At 49.9% G+C, this 25,020-nt stretch overlaps 2 protein-coding genes across 3 annotated transcripts in view; one reads left to right on the top strand and one right to left on the bottom strand.

Annotated features, from left to right (window-relative positions):
• Window positions 1–25,020, bottom strand: part of TPGS2 (tubulin polyglutamylase complex subunit 2) — a 94,498-nt gene that overhangs the window by 39,964 nt on the left and 29,514 nt on the right. The window lies entirely within an intron of this gene.
• On the top strand, window positions 54–25,020 carry LOC102455476 (aquaporin-7). 2 transcript variants are annotated; one of them, XM_025184608.3, is made up of 8 exons: window positions 112–159; window positions 4,459–4,548; window positions 6,005–6,131; window positions 11,589–11,715; window positions 14,057–14,194; window positions 15,872–15,990; window positions 23,227–23,444; window positions 24,708–25,020. In XM_025184608.3, exons 3-8 carry the CDS (start codon window positions 6,042–6,044, stop codon window positions 24,865–24,867), a joined length of 852 nt encoding a protein of 283 aa, XP_025040393.1. In that variant the 5' UTR covers window positions 112–159; window positions 4,459–4,548; window positions 6,005–6,041; the 3' UTR covers window positions 24,868–25,020. The 2 variants fall into 2 exon arrangements, with proteins under 2 accessions (XP_014429082.1, XP_025040393.1); XM_014573596.4 differs by lacking the exon at window positions 4,459–4,548 and having other exon boundaries at window positions 54–159.

The following is a 25,020-nucleotide window of genomic DNA, read 5'->3' as shown; positions in this document are numbered from 1 at the left end:
GGTAAAACCAAGCAGGTTTCTGGCCGGTGCACTGCTCGCTGGCCCTAGTGCCTCTGGCTTGTCCTTTATGATGTCACCAAGGCAACTGCCACGCGGTTTGCTCCGGGCAGGGCGCGGGTTGCAGAGCCGCCGACGGGCAGTTGGCCTCTAGTGTGCGGGGTTGGTTTGTTTTTGTTTTTAAATTCTCGGATTGATTTTGTGGGTCAAAGATACCAATGGGGGATGTGTGCGGGGGGTGTTGGGCGGGGAATCTGGGTTGTGGGAGGCTGGGTTTGGGGGGGGCGGTGCATGTCGGGCTCTGCAGTGGGGAGAGGATATCAGGGTCTGTGGAGACGTGGGTGTTAAGGTATGGGGCTGGAAGGAGTTGGACGGGGGCTTTGGGATTGGGGGTTGTTGAGAGGAGGGGTTGAAGTAGATGGGGGTGTCAGGATCAGGGTCTGGGATTGGAAGGGGGGGCGATGGGGTAGAAGGTGGCCTTGCCAGTAAACTCTGACTTTTTCAAATTGTGTGTTGATTTTTTGGGTCCAAAATACCAGTCTGGGGTGGGGAGTTGTGCTTGGGGGGGGGGGGATGTGGGTGTCAAGCTCTAGGATTGGAAGATTGGAAGGGAGTGTCACTTTCAGGATCTGGGTAGTTTAGGGTCGGGGGGATACGAGTGTTGGGGTCTGGGGTTGGAAGGGGGTGTCACTGTTGGGATCTGGGTAAGGACTGGGTTGGGGTCTGGGGTCGGAAGGGGGTGTGAGTGTTGGGGTCTGGGGTTGGAAGGGGGTGTCACTGTTGGGATCTGGGTAAGGACTGGGTTGGGGTCTGGGGTCGGAAGGGGGTGTGAGTGTTGGGGTCTGGGGTTGGAAGGGGGTGTCAGTGTCGGGATCTGGGTAGGGTCTGGGGTTGGAAGAGGGTGTCAGTTTCGGGGTCTGGGGCACCCCGAGCAGGTGTCAAGAACATATGTGCCACTGTGAGCTGATCATGGGGGATTGGTTGCACACCATTGGGGCTGACAAACCACAGAATCCTAGAACACTAGAACTGGAAGGGACCTCGAGAGTCATCGAGTCCAGTCCCCTGCCCTCACGGCAGGACCCAGCACTGTCTAGAAGGGAACAGGTTTGGGAAAGACTGATTTGGGGAGACCGAGAACTGCGGTCAGTCCGGAGGGAGCGCGGGTCAGAGGCTTCCCTCCGTGGCTGGTGTAGGGAACTCCCTGCCCCCAACCTTGTTCCCTCTCCTCTGCCCCAAACTTGTCCCCCGCCCTCCTGGCCCCCTGTTCCCTCTCCCTTGCCCCCCCGACCCCGCTGCAGAAACCTGCCTCCCCCCCGGAGAAACTTGTCCCCCGGCACCCTGTCCCCCCTGCAGAAACCAGTTCCTTCTGGCACCCTGTCTCCTACTACAGAAACCTGTCCTTCTGGCACCCTGCCCCCTCTCCCCTGCCCCCACTGGCACCCTGTTCCCTGCTCCAGAACCTACTAGCACCCCTCCCCAGTACTGTGTCCCCTGCTCCCCAATGACTTTTCTATGGGTCAGTGACCCCTGACTCAAGGCAGGTTCCCTGCCATTCTCATAAATAAAGACAATGCAGAAACTTTTTGTGTTTAACATAGTATTCTATTTAAAAATGAAGCCTGGCCAACAAACCCCCAATTGGGGCCAAGCCCCCATCTGGCCACAACCACTCCTGCACCCCCCTTCCCCAGACCCTAGATCTGAGCCTATCAAACACTGGAACCTCCTGCCCTCAGCCCCTCACATCCCCCAACCCAAATTCCTGCACCCTCACATCCCACAGAATCCCAACCACTGCCCAGCCTGGAGCCCCCTCCCCAAGCCAGTGTCCCCTTCTCCACCTCCTCCTGCATCCAGAGTTCCTCCCAGAGCTTGCACCTCTCACCCCTTCCCACACCCAAATCCCTCATTCCCACCCCAGAGCCTACACATCCTGTCTCAACACAGCAAGGGTCCAGCTAGACTGCAGGAGTTTTTCAGGATTCTGGAGATATCCCAGAAAAACTCTTCTGTATCCAGGGTTGCGTTTGTTCTTCTGCTTTTTTAGTGGAAGAGCAAACAGGCTCTTTTGGTCACCCCCATATTCCTCTTTCCACAAGGAATAAGGGGGCTTCCAAAAGAAGGGTTTTTTTTCTGACATTTGATCCAGTCTAGACAGGCCAAATGTTGGAAAAACCTCTTCCTACAGAAGAATAAAAACTAATAATAATAATAAGCAGCAGTATAAGGATTGGGGATAGCAAGTGATGGAGAGGAGGAGAATAGAGAGGGCGGGGCTTCAAGGAAGGGGCGGGGCAGTAGATCTTGGCTTGGTCTGTCATTTAAAAAGTGATCTTGGGTGTAAAAAGGTTGGAGACCACTGGTCTAGACCCTATGATTATTTACATGAAGAATGTCCAACAATGTTCCCTCTCAGCTTTTCCATCCACGTGCAGATTTTTCCCATCCACGTGTGGAATAATTTTTTGCACTGAGGCATGTGTGCATGTGCACCACCAGTCAACACAAATCTAGCTGTGGGTGCTCTGCTAATCAGCTGGGCAGCATATTCTCAGAATTCAGCAGAATTTCTCCTGAGCAGCCACACGAGTGCCTGGCTTACAGGGAACTGTGGTGTCCAGCCCTTTTCTTTCTGAGGCCCCCCAACATACTATAAAAACTTGAGATCCCAGTGGGGATGGGGAGGGGGTTCAAGGCTCCTGGCTCAACCACTGGCTTTGTGTGTCTTGTTGGGGAGCTGGGGGGGGGAGGTCCTCCAGAATTTGGATCTCAGCATTGCAAGGATGTGGCGTCAGTCATGGGGTAGAGGGGCTGGGCCCTGCAGCTCCCTGAAACCAGCTGTGGTTTAAACCACAAGGTAACTCACAGCCAATGATCCTGTTATGCCAAGAGATCAGCCTCCTCACGCAAGACTGTGGTTGTACGGGAGTTAGTTTTACCAGGACCTCCCTGGCCTGCGGGGCTGCGTGGAGAGGGCAGAGCTCTCTGTACACTGACTGCCCAAGCGTGGGGGGGACAGTGGACAGACTCAGGGAGTCAAAGCGTGAAGGTGGATTCCTGCTCTCCCCCCACCATGAGGACAGCAGTTACTCACCTCCTGCTCTGCTATGCTGCGCAGACTAGGGAAGGGGAGGGAGCTAGTGTCAGGATGCCCCGCAAAACCCGTGGGGTACCCGGTCTCTGCAGAGATGGGGTCAGGGGAGAGGGAGGTACCTGTCTCGGCAGCAGCTTCTGGCTCAGGAGCGGTGGCTGCTGTGTGAGAAAGTGTTCAGGCTGAGCGCCCTGCTTAACAGGGGCGGGGATCCTTTTTTGGGTCGGGGGGCCACTGACCCACAGAAAAATCAGTTAGGGGCCACACACAGGTGAGAAACAAAAAACCAAACCAAACCACCCAAACAAATGAACCCTCTCTGATGTGGCCTCTGACTGGGGAGAAAGACACTCCCCACATTCCCCCCACACCTGACCCTGGTAGACTTTCTGTGCTCCAGTCCCATGATGGGGCAGTGGGGAGGGAGGGGGCTCTGAGTATCAGGGGCCAGACATACCCACACCCCACTCTCTCGCTCATCACATTCCCCACCCTCTCTCTCTCACACACACACATACACACACACGTATGTATTATGTAACCCCCCTCCCCACTTTTGTGGACCTCTAGAATTACTGTTCAATAATGTCAGCTTGGTCATAATTCCGCATGCCTCTTTAAACCAGTGTCAGATGTGCTACTGTGACTATATACTGTAAATTTGCAAGAGTTTTGTTTACATAATCAGATATTTTTGTAAAGTCCGTTTTTCCCATTGCAATCCAATTCTGAATGCATGTACAGGAAGGTGACGTAATTGTGTCAATGTATCAAACAATGTTGATAAAAAAACCCATGATGACGGAATTAATTTTTTTTAATGGAAAAAAACTGAAATCAGAAAATAATAACTCCAAAATAGTACAATTGATTTGATAAGACCTGCGATGTAGAGGAGGAGGAGAAGAAGTTGAGGGGGGTGTTTATGACAGTGACTCATGGAAGGGAGGTTCCAAAGAGGCTGGAGAAAGGCTGTTCACAGAAGTGACGGATGGCAGAACAAGGAGCAAAGGTCTCAAGTTACAGTGCAGCAGTCTAGGTTGGATATTAGGAAAAACTATTTCCCTAGGAGCGTGGTGAAGCACTGGGATGGGCTCCCTAGGGAGGGGGTGGAATCTCCATCCCTAGAGGTTTTTAAGTCTCGGCTTGGCAAAGCCCTGGCTGGGTTGATTGAGTTGGGATTGGTCCTGCCTTGGGCAGGGGGCTGGACTTGATGACCTCCTGAAGTCTCTTCCAGCTCTGTGAGTCTATGATTCTATGACTTCAAAGGGCAGAGCTCCCAACTACTGACTTACTAAAATGTTCTCATATAGAGCCATCCTTTGAAATGAACTATTAGACAGTTGCAACTCTCAGATTTTTCACAGCTGTCACTTTGCTGCCCGCGAGAGTCACTTGGAACTTGAATGAGACAGCAGCGCCCGATCTCCTCGGCTCCTGCACCAAAACCACTGAGGGTATGTCTACACTGCAACACTATTTCGAAATAACTAGCTATTCCAAAATAACAGTCCATGTCTACACAGCAGGCAGTTATTTCGAAATAGTGTCAAAATACTGTCATGCTGGAGGACTTCTTACTCCGACTCCTGTAACCCTCAGGCTACGTCTACACTGGCATGATTTTCCGGAAATGCTTTTAACGGAAAACTTTTCGTTAAAAGCATTTTCGGAAAAGAGCATCTAGATTGGCACGGACGCTTTTCCACAAAAGCACTTTTTGCGGAAAAGCGTCCGTGCCAATCTAGACGCGCTTTTGTGCAAAAGAGCCCCGATCGCCATTTTCGCAAAACTGGCCAGTCTAGACACAGCCTCATTGTATGAGGAGTAAGGGAAATCGGAGGAATTGTGCTCTATATTGAAATAAGTGCTATGTAGATGCTCCCAATTTCAAATTACTATTTTGAAATAATATACACAATGGACATAGCTCAATTTGCGTAGGTGATTCTGAGTTAAGCCCTGCAGTGCAGACGCACCATGACGCTAAAGAAAAATCTCCATGAGCTGGTTTCAGTACAGTCTCTGCTGCGTCTACACTGCAGGCTCCTTGCGCAAGATTTTTTTGCGGAAGATATCTTCCGCAAAAAGTTCTTGTGCAAGAGCGCGTCCACACTGCCATGTGCTTTTGCGCAAAAGATGTGCTTTTGTGCAAGAGAGCGTCCATACTGCCATGGACGCTCTTGCACCAGAAAGCTCTGACTGCCATTCACAGAATGGCCATCAGAGCACCTATGCTTTTTCCGAGAGGGGTTTTTTGTGCAAGAAACCCCAGTTCGTCCACACACGCCTTTTTGCACAAGAATTCTTGCGCAAAAAGGCTTATTCCTCGAAGAAAGAGAAATAACTCCTGCACAAAAAGCCCTGTCTTCTGACGATCTACTGTACTTTTTCTTGTGCAAAAACGTGCTTGTCGTGTGGACACTCCGCAAGTTTTTGCGCAAAAACTCTGCAGTGTAGATGTATCCCCAGACACACTGCTGTGCCATTAAAGAGCAGAGGCACCTTCCTACAAGCCACATCAGTGTGATACAAAACACTGCTCATATGAGGGGTTCATTGCTTTGTGCCTTGTGCTAAAGATTATGAAGAATTAGTGAGGTTGAAGGAACATAAACAGGGTGTTTATAATTCCATCTCCATGGGAACACACTTGGCATGGGGAGGTGCAAGGTTTGTTTGTTTGATTGCAGAAATGCAAATCTGTGTTATGGTCATTTACTTCATAATTACCCTGGTATTTCCCAATGCAAAGGCATATGCTTTTTTTTTTTTTTTAAGAGGACTTTCAGACTAGCGATTCCTTCATTGGTTTGTTTCTCTTTAACCATATGATCTGAGCTGTGAATGAAAGGAAGGTGAAGTTTCAAAGGGTAACTTAGTTCTGTGCAATGAAACCTGCTCTTGCAACAGGGACGCCATCGGCTGCAAGCCAAAGCCAGAAAGCAGAATGCGGGAGAGAATTAAGAAAGTGTTCACCATCAAAAACAAGACCGTGAGGGAGGGACTGGCGGAGGCCTTGGGGACATTCCTCCTCATGGTAAGGAAGAGACACCCCTTGTGAAAGTGTGTGCATGGCTAATGTGTGGCTGATGCAGGTTCCGTGGTGTGTTGTTCTCATTCTGCAGGTTCAGTGGTGTGTTGTTCTCATTTTGTATCCACACTCAGTGCCGGTAGCATTGACAGGCTATTAATGGTTATCTTTAACCTGCGTTATGTCTGGCAGCTTTGTAGGAGTCTTAAGGATCTATCAAAATGCTTTAAAAATTAGTTGTCCTGTAGCACCTTAAGGATGTGTCTACACAACAGTTATTTTGGAATAACAGCTGTTATTCTGAAATAACTATGCAAGCGTCTACACAGCAATTCTGTTATTTTAAATAATTTCAAAATAATGGATGGCTTATTCCGGCTTCTGTAAACCTCATTCTATGAAGAATAACGCTTATTCCGAAATAGCTATTTCAAAATAAGGCATGGGTAGACGCTCCACTGCTGCTATTTCAAAATAGCCCCTCACCAGGGCCATTCTAAGCTATTCCTCCTCGGGCTCTAAATCAAGATAGAACGTCTACATTAGGGAAGCCTGCCTCAGACTCATTTTGAGGCTTCCCTGAGGTATAAACGTGTTTTTTCAAAATAAGCTATTTCAGAATAACTATTCCGGAATAGCTTATTCCAAAAGAACTGTGCAGTGTAGATGTAGCCTAAAAAGAGACTAAAAAAAATATATCGACAGTATCAGGAGCATTCGTGGGCAAAACCCACTTCCTCAGATGTGCGTGGAGAAAAAAGGGGGAACCTCTCACACCACTCTCATCTGAGGAAGTGTGTGCGCCCTCCAAAGCTCATGATACTATCTATCTATCTATCTATCTTTGTATCTATCTATCTATCTATCTATCTATCTATCTATCTATCTATCTCTAAGGTGCTACAGGACTACTCGTTTTAAAGTTACAGACTAACGTGGCCATCCCTCTGAGACTATCAAAAATGCTTCAAGGGGAAAGAGACAAAACAAAAGGTTGCAGAGGCAGAGATCGGGACAGAATGGAGCAGCGTAGGGATGAAATGACAGTTCTCATTCTCTTCTGCGAAAGAACAAGCATGTGCTAAATGACACCAGACCGCCGCTAATCATTAGCAGAAAGCTAGTTATGTCGAGGAGGCCCGTGTTGATTCTCTGTCTGCACACATGGTGCCGGACACTATTCTTATTCCCATTCTGTAGCAGGGGAAACTGGCAGGGAAGTGAAGTGCTTTGTCCACGAGGACAGTATGACATGGCAGGATCTAAGCTCAGAGCTGGGGGGCAGACTGCTCACCCTCTAATCCCAGCTCTGACAACAGCCACTTCTTAACGTTTTCTCTGTAAAATGGGAACAATATTTGCTCACCTCCCCGGCATGTTGGGGGTTACTTAATGCTTGTAAAAACCTACGGAAGACAGGACAAATGATTTAATAATTGCAATAATTGTAATTAAAGCAAACTGGGACTGCACCCATGGTTGCATCATCCTTGCACATGTTGATCTCCGGATCACACACCATCTCCCCTCTTGTTGAGGTGACCAGGCCTGGTTTAGGTGTGACTTCACACACTCAGTAGAAGCAAGCTACCTGTGTCCCAGCTAGATTTCTTCCTAAATAGGGACAAAATGTCTTTCAGTGTGGGCATTTCATGGCATCCTACTATGACATGGGCTGGGTTTTCTCAGGCGTGGCCTGCTAATAGATGCCAAAATACGGCTGCTATTCTTATGTATTGCGAAAGACCCGGCCTGGGTCAGGTCCCCATTGTGGTGAGTGTTGTCCAGATGCAGCTAACGTGACCACTCCTCTGGGGAGTTCCAGCAAGTCCACCTGCAGATTTGATGTGCATGCATTGAGACTGCAAGCTCGGTCTCTGGTAGGCTTATACAGTGGCCAGCACCGTGCAGTTCTGGCCCTGCATTATGGTAATAGAAATAATGAGCAGACTTACCCGGCGTTGGGCAGGGCTCTAGGGATGTGTGTGTATGGGCTGGGGGTGCAGGGAGTGTGTAAGTGTTGGGGATGTGGGGGGGGGGTCTCCCCCAACCCGCCAGGGGTGTGTTCTCTGCCCCCCCGGGACTGCCCCATCCTGCCAGGGGCCTGTTCTCTCCTTCCTCTCCCAAGGGCTGGGAGCGGGGGAGGGGATAAGGTTTGGGGCGGGGGGGGGCTACTCCCTCAATGTGCTGGCAGGCAAAATGATGGCGCTCCCCCCCTGCTCCCACTCCCTTGGTACAGCTGCCCCCAGTGGACACCCTGCAGGATAGCTTTCCCCTGCGGGCTCACTGCCCCTGGTGGACACTCCCATATCATGTCCCTCCGAACAGCAGCCCTTCTCTTTAAACGGTCCTTTTTCCTGGGGCTTTCAGTTGTCCTGGCACAACCAAACCCTGACCTGGCTTTAAGTTAGAAGAAGAGGAAGCGGCATTCCAAACGTGGTGGCCTCAGCACTTACTGTTTAGGGGGAGCTCTTGAACAAACAGACTTGCAGCCAGACACACAGCCAGACGGACACACTCTAAACTCTACAGACACATAATTACAACTGGGGAACTGTACATGCCTGTGATTCCTTATACATTCGCCTAGCTGTTTGCATGCAAGAAAAGATCTTCTCTTGGCTTGCTGTGGCAGTGATTGCATGTGCAAAGCCATGCCGGCATATGCCTAACTCATTAAAATGCAGCCATATGCACAAGTAGCGCGTCACTAGGAGCTCAGCAACCCATAATCTTCTTTCATAGCGTCTCTTTTCGTTTTTAAAATAAAGAAAATGGAGCCTAAGTATAAACAGGGCCTTGCATTGCCCAAGCGTAACACCGATAGGCGGAACCAAACCTGAGACCACTGGAGCTTAGCACATGAGCCTCTAAGGCTGTGTGTAGGCTACACCTCTCTGTTGACAGAGAGATGTAGATTAGACACGTTGAAATTGCTAATGAAGCAGGGATTTAAATATCCTGCGCTTCATTAGCATAAACATGGCCGCTGTTTTTTTTCGAAACGGAGCTTTTTTGAAAAAAACAACAACCTGGCAGTCGAGACGCAGATCTGTCAAAAATAAACACTTTTTCGACAGATCCTGTATTCCTCAAAAAATGAGGTTTACAGGATTTGTCGAAGAAGGGTTAATTTTTGACAGATCTGCATCTAGACTGCCAGTTTTCCCCCGAAAAAGCTCTGTTTTGAAAAAAAAAGCAGTGGCCATGTTTATGCTAATGAAGCATGGGATATTTAAATCCCTGCTTCATTAGCAATTTTGACGTGCCTAATCTACATCTCTCTGTTGACAGGTGTAGTCTAGACATGGCGTAAGTCCTAAGAGAACTTTAATGGAACTGGAAAGACCCTCAAGAAGTTATCAAGTCCAGGGCCAGACTAAGGGGTGGGCTAGCTGGGCAGCTGCCCAGGGCGCCAACCTATGGGGGGCGCCCAGCTCCCGGCAGGCTGCAGCAGCCGCTCGGGGCAGAGGCCGTGTTAACCCCTGCAGCACCGACCAGCAGTGCCCTTCCCCCCATGGTCGCAGGACCCTGCATGGCCAGGCGCAGCCCGCCCCGGGCGACCCCGGGCTGCGCGCCATCGGCGGTGGCTGGGCCGACTGGGCAGCGCACGCGCCGGGCATCTCCCCACACACCCCAGGGGCGGGCCCGCACAAGTGTCGTGCGCCCAGAGATGGGGCCATGTGCCTCTGGGGCGGTGCTGCATGCCTGGGGTCCGGGGTGCCAAAATGGCTCGGGCTGGCCCTGATCAAATCCAGTCCCCTGCTCTCATGGCAGGACCCAGCACTGTCTAGACCATCCCTGGTCGATGTCTGTCTAACCTGCTCTTAAATATCTCCAGAGATGGGGATTCTACAGCCTCCCTAGGCAACTTATTCCAGTGTTTCACCACCCTGACAGTTAGGAAGTTTTTCCTACTCTCCAACCTAAACCTGCCTTGCTGCAATTTAAGCCCATTGCTGCTTGTGCTATCCTCAGAGGCCAAGGAGAACAACTTTGGGGAACTGCTTTACTGTTTGCTGTAGTGTGGCAGTGATTGTTTTACTAGGTACTTTGAGAACAGGAGAGCCACTGAGCACCTTGATGGGAGTCACTGTGCAGCGCTACTGCCCACTGCAGCGAAGGCAAGGAGGCTCACAGAGATATCTCACAATAAGTCCAGAATAAATAAAAATCAATTTTTTCTGGCAACTCCCTCTGCTAACTAACAGAGCTGCCTTGCCAAGTGACTCCAAAGGACACGTGTCCTGATCACTTCTGTTGACTGCAGGCCTAATAAAAACTCAGCGTTGATAGAAAGAGTTATTGACTGCAAAGGGCTCTGTTAGCTCCCAAGGGCCCGGGAACAGCCAGGGAAAAAGAAAGCAAAGTTTTATTAAGCCAATATATTTGTCACAGACCTGGGATTCGAATTTATACCTGCGCAGCCTTAGCACAAATGAGTCAAAGCTTTGAGTTGGTCCAGCTGACAGGAGGAACGTTGAAAAGAAATCCTCAGTCGAGTGCACCGACAGCACAGCTTCGTCTACACTGGCATGATTTTCCGAAAATGCTTTTATCGGAAAAGTTTTCCGTTAAAAGCATTTTCGGAAAAGCGCGTCTAGATTGGCAGGATGCTTTTCCGCAAAAGCACTTTTTGTGGAAAAGCGTCCGTGGCCAATCTAGACGCAGTTTTCTGCAAAAAAGCCCCGATCGCCATTTTTGCGATCGGGGCTTTTTTGCGGAAAACAGGACTATGCTGTCTACACTGGCCCTTTTGCGCAAAAGTCTTTCGGAAAAAGACTTTTGCCCGAATGGGAGCAGCATAGTTTTTCCGGAAAAGCACTGACAATCTTACATGAGATCGTCAGAGCTTTCCCGGAAATTCAAGCGGCCAGTGTAGACAGCTGGCAAGTTTTTCCGCAAAAGCAGATGATTTTGCGGAAAAACTGGCCAGTCTAGACACGGCCCAAATGTATAAAGATGCTGAGATAGACAAACATAGATCAGACCGAGGGCACGTTACAGATCTGTTCCAAGATCCTTTCCTGTGTCTTGGAGTTTGTCTAAACACACACAGGTGGATGTGACTATTTGGTAGCTTCCCAAATGCAACATTATGGCCAAACGCACATTCTCTGCCCATGGTTCATGAGAATACAGGCCATTCCGGTGGGTTTGGGGTTTTGTTTCGAATGGCTGATCCCTGGCTTTTCTCTTTGCTCCCCCCTCCTCACTGTAGCCCCCTTTAGATTTTAATAATGATGTCACCCCTCCTTCCACACACCCCCCGCCCCACCCACACACTCGTGTATAGGCTTTGTTCTATGGCTGGCTCCTTCGCGTCCTACCGACACACTGTTGGGAAAGAAAGTGCTCTGAAATGACCTGGCAAGGGGCCGTGATGAATTTCTAGAGGGTGGGGACCTCTCAGCTATCGCTATGGCAAACGGTGTCACACAGTCCTCTTTTTCTCTGCATTAGTTCTTCGGTATAGGTGGCGTTGCCCAGGTGACACTGGGAAAAGGAGTATATGGAGAATATCTGAGCATCAACTTGGCATTTGGAATTGGCGTCACTATGGGGATTCATGCAGCTGGCAGCATCTCTGGTGAGTAGGACAGCAGTGAAATGTATTAGTGCCTCCTCATAAAATGAGGGTCACAGGAGTTGGAGTAAGAAGTTCTCCGGTGCGACATTATGTCAAATTAACGACTTGTTGAGTAGATGCAGACTATGTACCCTTAGGCTATGTCTACACTGGCGGGTTCTTGTGCAAGAACTCTTGTGCAAGAACACGTCCACACAGCCATGTGCTTTTGCGCAAGAGCATCCATGGCACTGTGGACGCTCTCTTGCGAAAGAAAGCTCTGATGGCCATTTTAGCCATAGGGCTTTCTTGCGCAAGAAACCCCTGCCGTGCATCCACACTGCACCCTTGCGCAAGAGAGCTTACACTTGTTAGAAAAGAGCGTAGCTCTTGTGCAAGAAGCCCTCTCTTCCCACGCTTTACTGTAAATCTTTTTGCGCAAGAGCGGGTGGGCAGTGTGGATGCTCTGCGGAAGAACGGCCTTTCTTGTGCAAGAACCTGCCGGTGTAGACATAGCCTTAGGGTCCTAAGTAATCTCTTTCTTTAGTCTTTGTTTTGCACGATGCTTTTCCTCCTCAGAGGTGTGTGTGCATTCATTTCACGAATGCAATGGTTTTGATAAGGAAAATGTGTGTTTTGGGTCTTTTCCTACAGAAAAGAGGAGCTGGTCAGAAAGGTTGGAGAATAGGCTCATGATGATAATCATTTGTGGTTCGTAGTACGGACAGGCTCCAACCGAGATCAGGTTCCCACTGTGTATGATGCTGTATAAACACAGATCAGACATAGGCCCTGCCAGTCCAGCGCCTTCCTCACAAGAGCAGAAAAACAGCTATTACTGCCTTAGGAAAACAAGGGGCTGAAATAAATCCATTCTTAGACTGTGAGCTCCTTGGACCGAGACTGGATCTGCCCTGCCCCATTTCTTTGGTGTAATTGTAATCAAGTAATGATTGATAACTGTGAGAAACACCCCCCAAAGCAGGCCACCTCCCAGAGCTAAGCTGAAGATCTCCTTATAAAACCATGGGAAGCTCACACCTTAAATACTATGTACAAATGTGGTCGCCTCATCTCCAAAAAGATCTCTCGGCATTGGAAAAGGTTCAGAGAAGGGCAACAAAAATGATTAAGGGTTTGGAACGGGTCCCATATGAAGAGAGACTAAAAAGACTGGCACTTTTCAGCTTAGAAGAGAGGAGAGACTAAGGGGGGATATGACAGAGGTCCATAAAATAATGATTAATGTGGAAAAAGTGAATAAGGAAAAGTTATCTGCTTGTTCCCATAATATAAGAACTAGGTAGGGGTCACCAAATGAAATTGATAGATAGCAGGTTTAAAAGAAACAAAATGAAGTTTCTCTTCATGCAGTGCACAGTCAACCTGTGGAACTCCTTGCCAGAGGATGTTGTGAAGACTAGGACATAACCGGGTTTAAAAAAGAACTAGATAGATTCACGGAGGTTATGCCCATCGATGGCTCTTAGCCAGGATGGGTAGGAATGGTGTCCCTAGCTTCTGTTTGTCTGGAAATGGATGACAGGGGAGGGATCATGTGACGATTACCTGTTGTGTTCCCACCCTCTAGGGCATCTGGCACTGGCCACTGTGGGCAGACAGGATATGGGCGAGATGGACCTTTGGTCTGACCCAGTCTGGTCATTCTTATGTTATGTTCTTCATTTTCTGGCAGGTTATTGATAGTGTGTTTTCGTCTTTTTGACTTTGCTACTCATCTCTTCAGCGATGGGGGTCACTGGGGAATCCAAAGTTTTGTCATGCCCTCTCTGTACCTCAACCTTTTACTTTCAAACCAGACATGGGGCCTGACTTTAGCGGTGCCAAGAATCTGCAGCTCCCGCTGACTTTAGGGGAGGATTACTCTGCCCTGCATGGCTTAGGGTCAGGCCCTTGGTGTATGTCATCGCTCAACTTGGAACAGCACATAAACTCTAGAGCAGAGAGGTTTAACCATTGTAGCTGAGATGGGGCCTGATTTACCCTTAGCCTGCACCTGGTGGTGTCTTTTACACCTGCGGAGAGTGACAGCACGTGGGTGTAAGTGCTACTGCTGTGATTTGTTATGCCAGGTTCAGGAGAACCATAAACCAGTGAGCTCAGAGCCTTCAGTTTGTTCCCTGCTGCACTTGCTGGGCTGGAAATAAAGGCCAGCTGAGCACCTGGGATTTCTAGGAAAACGTCTCACGCTCCCTGCGCATGGGATGGAGCAATGAACTAACTCACCGGCAGCACGAGAGCTAGGATGTGGGAATCTGGAACGGTAGCGATATTTATAAAGGAGATGTAATATATATACGTGTATCTGAGCTTGTCCACAGGTATGCATGTTTTTAAACAGGAGCTCACTTGAATGCCGCCATCACCTTCACCCACTGCGTCTTCAGAAATCTTCCCTGGAGAAAGCTGCCAGCGTACATCATCGGCCAATTCCTGGGCTCCTTCACTGCAGCCTTCCTAATGTTCTGCATGTACTATGGTAGGGTTGCTTTCCCAACGCTCTCGTAATTGCTGGGGATGGGTTGGTTCTCGTGCTGGTCCTCACAAAGGAGATGCTGCTCCCGGCGAGGGATGTGAATCCTGGGGGTTCACACTGCAGTGATTCGCTTTCTGCAAAGCTAACCACATTGTTAGGCTTGTTTATATTAGATAGACAGGTGAGCGCTCTTATCTGCCCTGGGATCTCTCTTCACACCTGAATAGGAAACTCAGTGCTCTCCTCTCCTGCCAAGCCCCTGGCAAGAGAGATGGGCTTTGCGCTGTGGCCATAAGGCCAATAGATGTGGGTTTATTCAGGCGACCTGCAGGAGCAAATTCCAGCGTTCTCAGCTGACAATGCTTGTTAGTCGCATGCAGACAGCTAAGCTCTGGGACCATTAAGTGAGTCCTCTGCTCCTTCATCTATTGGTGTGTCTTGGGGGAGAGGGAGGTTTCTTGGCTAGCCAGATCAGACGTGTCTACACTGCAATGTAAGCCCAGGGCTGGTAGAACTGGAGTTAGCGGGCCCTGGTTTTCTTAACCTAGGGCTTGAGCGTCTCTGCTCATTTGTGACCCCAAGTGGGGCAGTGTCGAACCCTCGGGCTTAATCTGTGGTTTCCGCATTTATTGATCATGCGACCAACACCCATCACCCAGATTTCCTCGAGCCGCCCCCAAACGTTACACTGCACTGAAGCCATCCCCATAGAGCCGTCTTGCTCGCCGCCAATAGCCTGGAGTGCGTTTGCTGGAGAGCCCCGCGGTTAGGCAGCTGCATTCCGAGCCAGCTGGTGCTTTCAAAGGTCTGGAAGCGTCCTCCTTCCCCACACGTAGAACATCGGAGGCAGGCCTGCTATGAGTCACAAGCCTGGGGTTGCTGTGGGGAGGCCTGGATCCAGCTGCCGCTGACCTCCCCTGGGACCGGCGGGCACAGCCGCACGGAAGGAATTGGCATTTATTTTACTGCCAGCAGTGCCCAGGAGGGAGAGCTGCTAAAAGCCAGCTCAAGGCCGGCCGGAAGAGCCTGAGCGGGAGCAGAGAAGGCGCCTCTGTTTTCCCCAAGAAGCCCCGGTGCTTTCCTCAGCCACACCCCCGCAGCCCACATCCAAGCCTCTGCTTGTCTGAGAGGCACATGAGGGGCTGGAAGCCTGTGGCCATAATAAAACTCCTCTGAGCAAAGTCTTAGGGAGCTGACTCCTCTGGGCAAAGCTCAAGGGGCTGACGTCTCTGGAATAGGTGTGGCTGCCTGGCCACGGCGCTCTCCCCTCCGGCGTGTGTCTCTCCTGAGGGCAGCCAGCCTTTGCGTTCAGTCGGGGAGCGATCCTCCTGCTCTCTGTCCTCACGAGGGCCCCGTGACCTCCTGCAGCTTCCATGACTTCCACAGCAGCCAGCGTGGCTGACTCCAGGGTCACCAAGCAGCTGGTCCCGCTGCTGCCCTAGCCCTGCTGCACCTCAATGCAGCTGCTGGCCCCTCCTGCCGTTGGTGTCATGTGTCCCCCTCCACAGCTCCTCTCTCCCCCTAAATCAATCAAGGCCGTGGACAGGTCAGAGGCGGTGACTGTTTGTTTCTTGCCCTTGACCCGACCATGACTTTTGCTACAAGTACCTGTGACCAAATCATACCCTTGCTCACCAGCTCGCGGCCCAGCACTAACCCCCTGCCTTCCCTTTCTCCTAGATGCACTGTGTGACTACTCTGGAGGCAACTTCTATGTGGTGGGACCTAATGGCACAGCCGGGATCTTCGCCACCTACCCTGCTCCGTATATGACTGTGCTGGGGGGCTTTGTGGATGAGGTCAGTGCCCAGGATTTCTCTGCCCTGTCGCTGGGGTGTCTGGAGCACAGCAGTGGGGTCCTCGGCGTGGTGACGGGGTGCTGTTGCAGGCTTAAGGCAGAGCACTGTGACTGTTCAGCAGCAGGAATACGCTCAACAACTGCCCTGATGAGCGTACAGTGGAGGATGTTTGGCTGCAGCACAGAGGAGTGAATTTAAAGATGAACAGGCAGATAGGTGCACACACACTGAGTGCAGAGGAGGGTGTCTGGAGTCTTAGGCTACAGCTACACTACAGCAGGAAGCCATGCTCCGAGATCAATTTACCGGCAGTCAATTTAGCTGGTCTAGTCAAGACCTGCCAAATCGATCACAGATCACTTTGCAATTGACTCCCATACCCTGCCCCTGGTGAGAAGCATAAGAGAAATTGATGGGAGAGTTTCTCCCACTGACCCCTTGCGATGTAGATCTTAGACTTTTGGTGCTAGTTTTGACCTAGGCTTAGTATGGGGAAGAGAATGATCAGCACTGAAGTTCAAAGTGCATTTGTCGGTTTTTCTTCACTCAGTGCACAGTCAACCTGTGGAACTCCTTGCCAGAGGATGTGGTGAAGACCAGGACTTTAACAGGGTTCAAAAAAGAGCTAGATAGATTCATGGAGGTTAGGTCCATCAATGGCTATTAGCCAGGATGGGTAGGACTGGTGTCCCTAGCCTCTGTCTGTAAATGGGTGACAGGGGAGGGATCACATGATGATTGCTGGATGTGTTCACTCCCTCTGGGGTGTCTGGTATTGGTCACTGTCAGCCGACAGGATACTGGGTTGGATGGACCTTTGGTCTGACCCATTATTGCCTTTCTTATGTTCCATTAGATGACTGCTCTGTAAGGCACATGGTTGCTACTAGGAATATTTCAAACTCTTTACAGCTTTTTGTTTGTTTTCTTTCCAAAATTATTTTAGTTGCCCAAAGAATTACTGCTGAAATGTACCTTGGTTAGGAGAGCCTCAGTACCCTCATACACCCTGCGGTAGAGAGGGCAGGCAGATGGGGCTTCCCTCCTCTCTCTGCATCATGGAGGGGTCTCTGAGCCAGCTCTGAATAGGCTGGTGAAGAGATGTTGGGAAAAGTTTGATCTTATGGCTTCACCCCATGGAGGAACAGCATAGGGAGAACTAGGTGCCAGACCCTGAGGCTTCCAGGTGTGGAGAAGTCTGGAGGATCAGCTCTCCCCTTTCCCACTCTTCATTCTTTTAGCCTGCAGCTCCTGAAACAGTGGCTTCCGGCTGTGGGACTATTGGTGGTTTGGTTTTGCTGCTGCTTGGTTGCATGAAGCCCTCTAGTCCGGCATAGCGAGGAAATCCTTCCCTGCTGGCAGCGAGGGCAGAGATGTGCTCAGGAAGGGTGACTGTTTTTAGGATTACCTGAGGGCTTGAGTCACCCTGCTTGAGTCAATGGGCGTTACAGGAGCACTTCTCGGGATCTGGTCCTAAAGGCCTTTATTCCTCTGGGTATGTCTACACTACAAAGTTAATTCGAACTAACAGCCGTTAGTTCGAATTAACTTTAATAGGCGCTACACATACAAACCGCTAGTTCGAACTTAATTCGAACTAGGTAAACCTCATTCTTCGAGGACTAACGCCTAGTTCGAATTAAGCAGTTCAAATTAAGGGCTGTGTAGCCACTTAATTCGAACTAGTGGGAGGCTAGCCCTCCCCAGCTTTCCCTCATGGCCACTCTGGGCACCACCAGGGAAACTCGTCTGCCCCCCTCCCGGCCCCAGAGCCCTTAAAGGGGCACGGGCTGGCTACGGTGCCCATCCCAGGTGCAAGCCTGCCAGCACCCAGCCAGCAGACCCTGCACCTGGCACGGCTCGAGCCAGCCACCCGCTGCCACCCAGCCCACCCCCTCTTCCCGGGACCAGGCTGGCAGCTCCCGGGAGCCTGCCTGGGTCCGCAAGAGGCGGGCACCCGCCTGGTCTAGTGTGGAGATTGTGGACCTCATCCACGACGTCCACAGTAGGCACAGGAAAGTGGCCGTCTAGGGCAGGAGAGCTGCCAGCCTGGCCACCCAGAATCAGGTTTGCATGAAAATCAAGGTGGTCCAGTGAGACCCCCGACCCTGAGCCTTGAGCTTAGAATGGCCGTACTGGGTCAGACCAAAGGTCCATTTAGCTCAATAGCCTGTCTGCCGACAGCAGCCAACACTGGGTACTCTGGAGGGGATGGACCGAAACAATGACCAAGCCACTTGTCTCGTGCCATCCATCTCCAGCCTTCCACAAACAGAGGCCAGGGACACCATTTCTACCCCCTGGCTAATACCACTCCATGGACCCAACCTCCATGACTTTATCTCACTTATCTTTAAATTCTGTTCTAGTTCTAGCCTTCACAGCCTCCTGCAGCAAGGAGTTCCACAGGCTGACTATTTGCTTTGTGAAGAAGAACTTTCACTTATTAGTTTGAAGCCTGCTACCCATTCATTTCATTTGGTGTCCTCTAGTCCTTCTATTATGGGAGCTAATGAAGAACTTTTCTTTATGCACCGTCTCCACACCACTCATGCTTTTATAGACCTCTATCATATCCCACCTCAGTCTCCTCTTTTCTAAGCTGAGAAGTCCCAGTCTCTTTAGCCTCTCTTCATATGGGACCTGTTCCAAACCCCTGATCATTTTAGTTGCCCTCACCTCTCCCACCCTCTCTCTTCCCCTCTTCCACCTCCTTTTCCCAGTCTCCCCGAGTTTTGTTCAATAAAGAGAGTTTCTATTTTAGAACACACGTGTCCTTTATTTTGTACATCAGGAAGGGGGGCTAGAGAGGGGTAAGTGGAAGGAGGTGAGGGAGGAATGGGGCACGAGCCCCCGATGGGGAGGACTGGGGTGGCTCTGCGGGCTCCTCGGGGTGGAAGCTCTCCTGCAGCCCCCCGATTAATCACCCCCCTTGGATGGCAGCCTGTGGCAAGTGCAGCCGGGCTGATGGCCGAGTGCTGTGATGTGCCGAGTGTGGGCACTCAGGGCACTCCAAGCCAGGACTGCTTTGCTGTCCCTCATCGAGTTAGACAAGCGAGTGGGGAACCCCCGAGAACTGTCTGTCCGAGGTGGGGGTTGGGTCCCTTTAAGCACAGCCCTCGGCTAGCCTGAGACAGCAGCTCCATGCTCTAAGTCCTTATCTGATGCCCTGCCGGCACTGCTTCCAGCCATCCTTAACCCCGGTTCTGGGTCCACTCAATGTGGACATGCTAGTTCAAATTAGCAAAATGCTAATTCGAACTAGTTTTTAGGTCTAGATGCACTAGTTCGAATTAGCTTAGTTCGAATTAACTAAGTTCGAATTAAGTTAGTTCGAATTAGTGCTGTAGTGTAGACATACCCTCTCTTCATAGACTGACCTGCAGAACATTGTTCCTTCCCTTCAGCTGGTCTCTACTGTGATGAAATTACCGTCATGCAATCTCCACTGGGGTGCGCTGTCGCAGTCCTGCTTTCAGCTGGCTGGCACGCGGAATCCTTGAATACAATATTTCTCTATTGTGTGCGATTCACTTTCTGCTCCCAGTTGCTTTGTCCACCCGCTCCAGGCTTCTTGCTGAATAGACTCTATTGGTTTCTTTCCAAAATAGGCTAAAATTCCTGTCCGATAGAGCTGGGTGCAGAAGCCTCTTTGGGGTTCCTCAGGCCCATCATATGGGTCGCTGTTTTCCTGCTGTGTGTGGGCGCAGCATCTCCACTGGGCCATGGCCAGAACTACTGGCCAACCTTCTCTTTCAAGACAGAGGCCTCTGCCCTGATAGGATCTGGACAGCGAGGCTCTGTGAGTTTGGTTGCAGTCCAGTGGATCTCCCAGGTGAATGCCTCTCCCAGGCGTGAGAACCACAACTCTGCTTCACAACCCAAATACTCTTGCTTTGGAGCACGGTTCAGCTGTCGAGCCATCGGCATGACCTTACAAACTCTTCCCCTGGTTCTCTGGGCGGGGATCCAGGCAAACCTGACCTGTGTGGGACAGCAGTGGGGAAGCCACTACGCAGCGCCAAGTTGCCCCCCTTGCACTCCCGAGAGCATTGTAGGGTACGAGCCCCTGCCTGATGGAGGGACTGAAGGCCGGGGGTGGAGGTGGCATTGTCATGTCATCCATCTTGCAGGGCCTTTGGGTTACTTACTGCAGAGATCTGGCGTGTGGTGCTGTGGAACCTTCCTCTGTTCATGTGTGTACAGTTCTAGGCAGGACTGTCCTGTCAGCAGGAGCTGGGAGGCGAGGCAACCAGAGCCTCCAGTGATCTCGGCAAGGTCTGTCATTTTGGGGCCAAACCTGCTCCTTCTTCTCCAGGGGCCGGCCGGATTTAGGAGGGACCTGCTGGGCCCTATAACTCATTTTCCAGCCAACGTAGGACCAATTCCCTCCAGCTCCCTACTTGTTGTTAGTGTGTCATCCGGGCTAATATGAAATGTCTCTGCGCTATTCTTGGCTTCATTCTGTAGCTTGTAGTTACAATCTCTTCTTTTCTCCCCACTGTGCCTTTGAGGTAGGAGGGTCTGGGTTCTGTCCTGCTGAAGTTCTAGTGGCCGTGGTAGGTAGCACCGGGACATCTCCAGGTGGTCGCAGATTTATTCTGTCTTTTAGGCAATGTGGAGTATGTCACTGCTGCAGAAGACGGATGACCATGAGAGCTCCCACCAGCTACAAGTCTTCAGCTCCCACTGACGTGTGTGTGAAACGGCCGCAAAAGGCAGAACCGTACTATCTCTGGATAAAGTCTCACAAAGAGGGGAGGGACAAACGCAGTCATCTCCCATTGAATCCTAGCCCATCATGGCTGGGATGCTAGTGCGGGGGCTAGCAATAAGAGCTTTTTTTCCCATCAGAAAGTGGGAAAAGGTGTTTGGTCTCATGGTTACAGGTTTTTATGGCTCCTTCTGAGTCCCTTACAAGCAGACTCAGAATCACGGAAGATTAAGGTTGGAAGAGACCTTAGGAGGTGATCTAGTCCAAGCCCCTGCTCAGAGCAGGATCAACCCCAACTAAGTCATCCCAGCCAGGGCTTTGTCAAGCTGGAACTTAAAAATCTCTAGGGATGGAGCTTTCACCACTTCCTTAGGGAACCCATCCCGGTATTTCTCCACCCTCCTACGGAAACAGTTTTTCCTAATATCCAACCTAGACCTCCCCAACTGCAACTTGAGACCATTGTTCATTGTTTTGTCATCTCCCACCACTGAGAACGGCCAAGCTCTATCTTTTTAGACCCCCCGCCCAGATAGCTGAAGGCTGCTATCAAATCCCCTCTCTCTCTTCTCTTCTGCAGACTAAATAAGCCCAGTTCTCTCAGCCTCTCAACTGTGTGCCTTGGTCCCCTGATCATTTTTGTTGTCTTCCACTAGATTCTCTCCAATTTGTCCAAATCTTTTCTGTAGTGGGGACCCAGAACTGGTCACAATACTCCAGACGTGGCCTCAACCAATGCCGAATAAAGGGGAAGAATCACATCACTCAATCTGCTGACCATGCTCTTAGTAATGCAGCCCAACATGCCTTTAGCATTGTTGGCAAGAAGGGCACAAGGTTGACTTGTATACACGACTTGTATACACGACTTTTATCACGACTTGTATACAGTGTCTCTGTAATCTCCAGGTCCTTTTCTGCAGAACTGCCACTTAGCCAGTCATTCCCAAGTCTACAGTAGTGCTTAGGAGTCTTCCCTCCCTCTGCACTTGTCCTTGTTGATTTCTTTTGGCCCAACCCTCCAATTAGTCTAGGTCACTCTGGACCTTATCTCCACATTCCAGCATATTTACCTCTCCCCGCAGTTTTGTGTCATCTGCAAACTTGCTGCGGGTGCAACCCATCCCCTCCTCCAGGTCATTAATGAAGATGGTGATCAAAGCCTGCCCCATGACTCACCCCGGGGCACACAGCTTGATGCTGGCTGCCAACTAGACACTGATCACTGCACACTGAGCCTGGTGATCTAAGCAGCTCTCTTTTTACCTTAGGGTACGTCTAGACTACCGGGTTTTGTCGACAGAAGTTTTATCGACAGATACTGTCGACAAAACTTCTGTCGACATAGAGCGTCTAGACACATTCAGTTCTGTTGACAAAGCAAGCTGCTTTGTCGACAGAACCCTGTAGTCTAGACGCAACCCTACAGGCAATAACACCTTCTGTCGACAGAACTCTGTCAACAGAAGGTGTTATGCCTCGTAAAATGAGGTATACCAGCGTCGACAAAACTGCTGAGTTCTCTCGACGTTATGTCAACAGAACTCAGCGGTAGTGTAGACGCTGGTATAGTTTTGTCGACAAAAGTCCACTTTTGTCGACAAAACTCAGTAGTCTAGACACACCCTTATAGTCCATTCATCCAAGCCATACTTTTACTTGCTGGCAAGAATACTGTGGGAGACCATATACATGTTGCTAAAATCAAGATATATCACATCCACTGCCTTCCCCATATCCACAGAGACAATTATCTCAATCATAGAAGGCACTCGGGTTGCTCAGGCACGACTTGCCTTTGGTGAATTGATTTTGACTGTTTCTGATCACCTTCCTCTCCTCCACGTGTTTCAGAATGGCTTCCTTGAGCACCTGCTCCATGAGGTTACCAGAATGACTAAGGCACTTGGGTTTAAAGGTGTAGGGACATGAAAAATAGTTGATACAGACAGACTTACCCATGTAGAATGATGTTAGTGGCTGCTGAACGGTGGGCAGACTCATTGGGAATGGGGCCAAGACCCCTTGTTTATTTCGCACGAGCTGGCTGTGACCAGATACTAACAACTTCTGATTACTCCCAACCTTGGCCAGATTCAAAACGGTGACCTGGGGGTGGAATGCGTCACAACCCATCATTCCATCGCTAATGCACCTTTTCAAATGGTCAGTCAACCAGGAGGAGCGTGGTCTATCTTAGTGACTGGAGTGGGCCTAATCCAGAGCCAAAGCCAAGGGTCAAACGAGAGGGTAGGAACTGGAGTGGACATGGGATCAGGCAGGGAGGAGTTTAAGGCAGGCGCAGGCAAAAGCAGGCAAGTTAAGCTGCTGGCTGGCCCCTACAGTTAATGAAGGGTATGGCGAATCAAGCAGCCGCTGTAGGCTAGTTGTCCTGATGAGATTGCCTGGAGATTTGCTTCGTCACAGGCTTGATTCCTACTCTGCTCCATTCACATGGTCCGTCTCTTTCTGGCCCTGCGATGCATTTCTCTACTGATCTGTGCTTTCTCCCAATCCCGCAGTTCCTCGCCACAGCGGTGCTCATGTTGTGCATTCTTGCCATCTACGACAAGAAGAACAATGGAGCTCTAAAGGGAACGGAGCCTGTGATCACTGGGCTCCTGGTGTTGGCGATCGGCATGGCCATGGGACTTAACACTGGATACGCAATAAACCCTTCCAGGGACCTTCCTCCAAGGATCTTTACTGCAATAGCAGGCTGGGGAATTGCAGTTTTTCAGTAAGTCCCCATCTTTCCTTTGACACTGTACAGATCATAACTGTGTGACCTGAAAGATGTGTTAATACAAAATAAAATCAATTGCCCCTTCTTTAAAAGCCCTGTAAGGGAAAAACTAATCTCTGAGCACACAGATGAGTTCTCTGCTCCATGGAGAATGAATGCTGCTCTTTCATGTGCCACAATAGCCATCGAACAGTCTGCTAGGCTGGCACAGAATATAGGTTGAATCTTGGCTGCTTTGTCTAACATATTTTAAAATGGAACCATTAGAGAATCAAATCCCATTTCAACAGCATTGGGATCTCCTTGTAGTGGATGTGGGAATAGACACATGCCATTCACAGTGCAATTCAGTGACAGCCGCCACATTGTTTCAATGTCTGGCAGCATGCAGACTGCAATTGCCCTTACAGCAAAGCTGGACGTGCGGTTAAGCAAAGGACTCAGACCTCGGTTCTGCTCCTTACGCTGAAATAGGTGTGACCTCAGGGAAAGTATTTTATTTTCTCTCTTTGAGGTCCGGTCTGTAAAACGTTGATAATACTTCTACCTCAGACACTGTTCTGGCCTTAATTCATCTAGGCTGTGTTTAGACTGGCCAGTTTTTCCGGAAAATCAGCCACTTTTCCGGAAAAACTTGCCAGCTGTCTACACTGGCCGCTTGAATTTCCGCAAAAGCACTGACGATCTCATGTAAGATTGTCAGTGTTCTTGCGGAAATGCTATGCTTCTCCCGTTTGGGCAGAAGTCCTTTTGCACAAAACTTTTGCACAAAAGGGCCAGTGTAGACAGCTCAGATTTGTTTTCCGCAAAAAAGCCCCGATCGCAAAAATGGCGATCAGGGCTTTTTTGCAGAAAAACGCGTCTAGATTGGTACGGACGCTTTTCCACAAAAAATGCTTTTGCAGAAAAGCGTCTGTGCCAATCTAGATGCTCTGATCCGAAAATGCTTTTAACGGAAACCAATTTTCCCTTCTTCCACCCCCCCTCCATCTCCCCTATTTATTTTGGTCCTAGACATCCAACACTCCAGTCATCTGAAGAAGTGGGATATGCCCACGAAAGCTCATGATACCATCTACATGTTTTGTTAGTCTATAAAGTGCTACTAGACTATTCGTTGTTTTTTCAGTTTACCTGTACAGACTAACTCGGCTACCCCCTGAAGCTTGTTAGCTTCTCCAGGGTAGACTCTGGCAGCAAAATAAAAATTCTTGTCCAATGTGTTTCACCAAAAACCTGTTCTGTCTTTTCTTCTAGGGCTGGAGATCACTGGTGGTGGGTCCCCATTGTAGCTCCGACACTGGGAAGTCTGGCTGGTGCCTTACTCTACAAACTCCTAATTGATTTACATAATCAGTCTGCACTGGAAGGCAGAGATGAGAAAGGAAAGAATGATTTGCAGACTGACAATGTGTGATGGCCAAGTGTCCCTGGCATAAAGCTTGGAAAGGAAAATCCGCCACGTGACTTCATCGACAGATCAAATGCTCAGCACTGTCTTAACTGCACTTTTGTTTTCATCCCACTAATTAAATAACACTCCAAAAGTGATTCAGTAGTGTCCAACAGA

Source organism: Pelodiscus sinensis, chromosome 6 (genome assembly GCF_052426305.1).
Source record: "Pelodiscus sinensis isolate ZL-2025 chromosome 6, ASM5242630v1, whole genome shotgun sequence".
Classification (NCBI taxonomy): Eukaryota; Metazoa; Chordata; order Testudines; family Trionychidae; genus Pelodiscus; species Pelodiscus sinensis.
Note: the sequence above shows the minus strand (reverse complement) of the source record. Positions and strands in the feature narration are given on the sequence as shown.